We start from the raw sequence: 3,020 nt of genomic DNA, 5'->3' as shown, positions 1-3,020 counted from the left end.
ACACTGATAGAGCAAGACATAAGAGGAAAACCAATTCACATGCGGGAGCCCATACCTACATAAGAAAAATTAGCTGTATGTTTAAGGTATGCAATTGAAATAAAGTATTTTTTCTCTCAATATTTATTAAAGTTCAGAGAAACAATTTCCATCTGTAAATTTGTTAAAATAATGAACATGATAACACTGTTTATAGTAAATGTGGTGCTGAAGGTTCAAACTCTATACCAGGAGAGTCAGATATTGACGTGGTAGACGAACTATTTTCTGTGCTGCATGATGGTATTTATGAATGATATGGAGCCACTGATTTAGTCCAAATTTCCTCCTCCGTTTCAGATACTATCTGAAACACTTTTTTCTTTACCAACACTTGGTACGCCTTTGGCATCTCTTTTGTCGATAGGTACATCGACATGAAAAATTGGTGTAAGGCGTCATTTTCTTGATGCAGTGATCTTTCGCGTAAAATGTCTCTTTTCTTAGCTCTCTCCTCGTAGCTGTTAATACTTTCAAGAATGATTTTACTGACATCTGCTTTCTTCTTCTTCTTTGACAATGGCGTCCCCAAGTCGCCTTGTGTTTCGTTCCTCTGTGTGTCTGTTATGTCATCTCCTCCACCATCATTTGCAACGCTCGTTGTAGCATTTACCTCTTCCATTATATTTGTTACAGTACCTCTGTTGGCCATATATGGAACTAAAAATTCCATCTGATTTTGGTACAGCCATGGGCGGACTGAGGTCGCTGCTTGCCCACTCTTCTTTTTCTGTCTACGGAGGGCATCTCGATGACAATCCCTAAGTTTTCTCCAATTTTCTTTCGCTGTTTCCCCTGGAACAAGGAATTCCTGAATTTAATTTTTCATATATTTCCGTATAAAGTAACATAAGAAAGGTGAACAGTTACATTTTAGAATAGTTTTGCCCCATTCCCCTAGTAGTGACAGAAACAATCTGTGATTTCGTGTACACGCACCATAAATGTCGAAACACTTAGTAACTTTCTGTCCATTCTGCTTATGCAACATAAACGGATTGTTGTCTTTTTTCATTTTAGGTATTTAACGACGGGGGACATGTTTAAAACCATCGCTCTAAGCTACCGCATGGGTCAAAGGACAGTGTCGAAGATAGTTTATGATGTGTGTGGAGCGATATGGAAGCATCTACAACCCATTTATCTACCTGAGACAACAACAGTTATGTGGGAAAATATTGCTTCTGACTTTGAGAGGAAATGGCAGTTTTACAATTGTCTTGGAGCTGTTGATGGGAAACATATCATTTTGCGAAAACCTCAGTTATCTGGTTCCTCATTTTTCAATTACAAACAGCATTGCTCTGTAGTATTAATGGCTACTGTCGATGCTCATTACGGATTTACCTCTATAGACGTCGGTTCAATGGGCAGATTTAGTGATGGAAATATTTTTTCTAATTCAGTATTAGGAAGAAAACTGACTAACGGAACTTTAAAAATCCCAGGAGATAAATCGCTTCCTGGACAACAAAATAGAGCCCCTTACGTTTTCGTAGGTGATGAGGCATTTCCATTATTAAAAAACTTAATGCGACCGTACCCTAAATACAGAGTTACTGGCAATGACAAATATAAAGTTTATAATTACAGACGGTCTCGTGCTCGTCAAACTGTAGAGTGTGCATTTGGTATCTTGAGTTCCCGATTTCGTGTGTTTAAACGGCCTTTTGAGTGTAAACTAGAGACTGTAGATAGAATTGTGACAGCTACATGTGTACTTCATAATTACTTGAGGACTGATAACATTACGTCAAATGATCTCGCCTAGGAGGACGACATGGGACCACTGAGTACCAACCAGCTTCTGTCGCCTGCTCCAAGTAGGTGCAGAAACACGAGTGAAGCGTTTCTTACGAGAGAAAAATTTAATGAGTGTTTTAATTCACCAGAAGGTTCTGTTCAATGGCAGTATGCAGCTATAAAAAGAGGCCAATACTAAAGAGAACGACTTATGTCATTAATATTACATGTATATTGTGAAAATGCATATAAAATAAATAAATCAATTAATAAATAATACTTACAATTGCTGTAATGTAATTCCTCTGCAACCTTCTTCCATATTTCGTCCTTCAATTTACTCCGCATGTAATCCGGATGACTGGTGTCGTACAGCACTGGGTTGTCCTGAACTATATGAATGAGGTGTTCCATAACTAAAAAACTTCGTACAAGAACGAAAGTGAGGTACTGTCGCAGACGCACACACTGCTGGTGGAAAGTCACTACTGGCCGAGCGCAGCGCGGTGCCACAGACCACCTCTGTGGTGGTGCGAACCGCTGACAGAGATGGGATCGGAGATAACGGGCCCCTCGGGCCGCAGGCAGAGGAAAACTGTGCGGCTCGGACAGAGGGACAGAGGGCTGACCCAGGTAATCCTACCCTGCGCCTCGGCTGCGTGCAGTATGCGGTGCCCCATTGGAAAGCGTGCTCCACAAAAGCGGCTCTGCCTCGGCTCTGCCTCTGCTGCGTGCAGTGTGCGCTGGGCCTAACGGTCAGTAGTCAGTGATGTACAGAACCATTATGGTCAGTATTCAGGGATATGTCAGGAACCATGATTCTAAGCAAAAAGTCTAGCAAACATGGGCTCTAAGATGCACATTTTAAGAGATATAAGCCATTTGTAATCTACAATACTGTGTAACAAATCTTTTCTATTAAATGAGTGTTCATAGCTCTTAAGGTATGCATTTTAGAGCCAATATTTACTAGAAGTTTTTGCTTAGAATGGTCGTTCCTGTCATCTCTCAGAATTTTCAGCATTATTTCTTGGGCGCTGTATATAGTGGCAAGCATATAACGAGTAGTTCGTGCTCGAGACCACCTGGGTCCATCATTTCGTAGCGCGTTATGTCCCCTTGCTACATAGTCGAATGGCATCCTTCACAGTAACTCAATGCTTTTTCATTGTTTTACGCAGCTAACGACTTCAGATAAATACAAATTAAGAGCACTGTGCCAAGCTACAACGAACAAT

The 3,020-nt window shown here is 40.7% G+C and overlaps 1 protein-coding gene across 1 annotated transcript; it reads right to left on the bottom strand.

Moving 5' to 3' along the window:
- Positions 1 to 286: 286 nt before the first annotated feature.
- Positions 287 to 2,196, bottom strand: LOC126188719 (uncharacterized). Its single transcript, XM_049930327.1, has 2 exons — positions 2,067 to 2,196; positions 287 to 834 (listed from the first exon to the last, which is right to left on the bottom strand). Exons 1-2 carry the CDS (start codon positions 2,194 to 2,196, stop codon positions 287 to 289), a joined length of 678 nt encoding a protein of 225 aa, XP_049786284.1.
- Positions 2,197 to 3,020: the final 824 nt, after the last annotated feature.

Source organism: Schistocerca cancellata, chromosome 5, assembly GCF_023864275.1.
Source record: "Schistocerca cancellata isolate TAMUIC-IGC-003103 chromosome 5, iqSchCanc2.1, whole genome shotgun sequence".
NCBI classification, from domain to species: domain Eukaryota; kingdom Metazoa; phylum Arthropoda; class Insecta; order Orthoptera; family Acrididae; genus Schistocerca; species Schistocerca cancellata.
The sequence above is the reverse complement of the archived record's forward strand: the minus strand, read 5'-3'. Positions and strand labels throughout refer to the sequence as shown.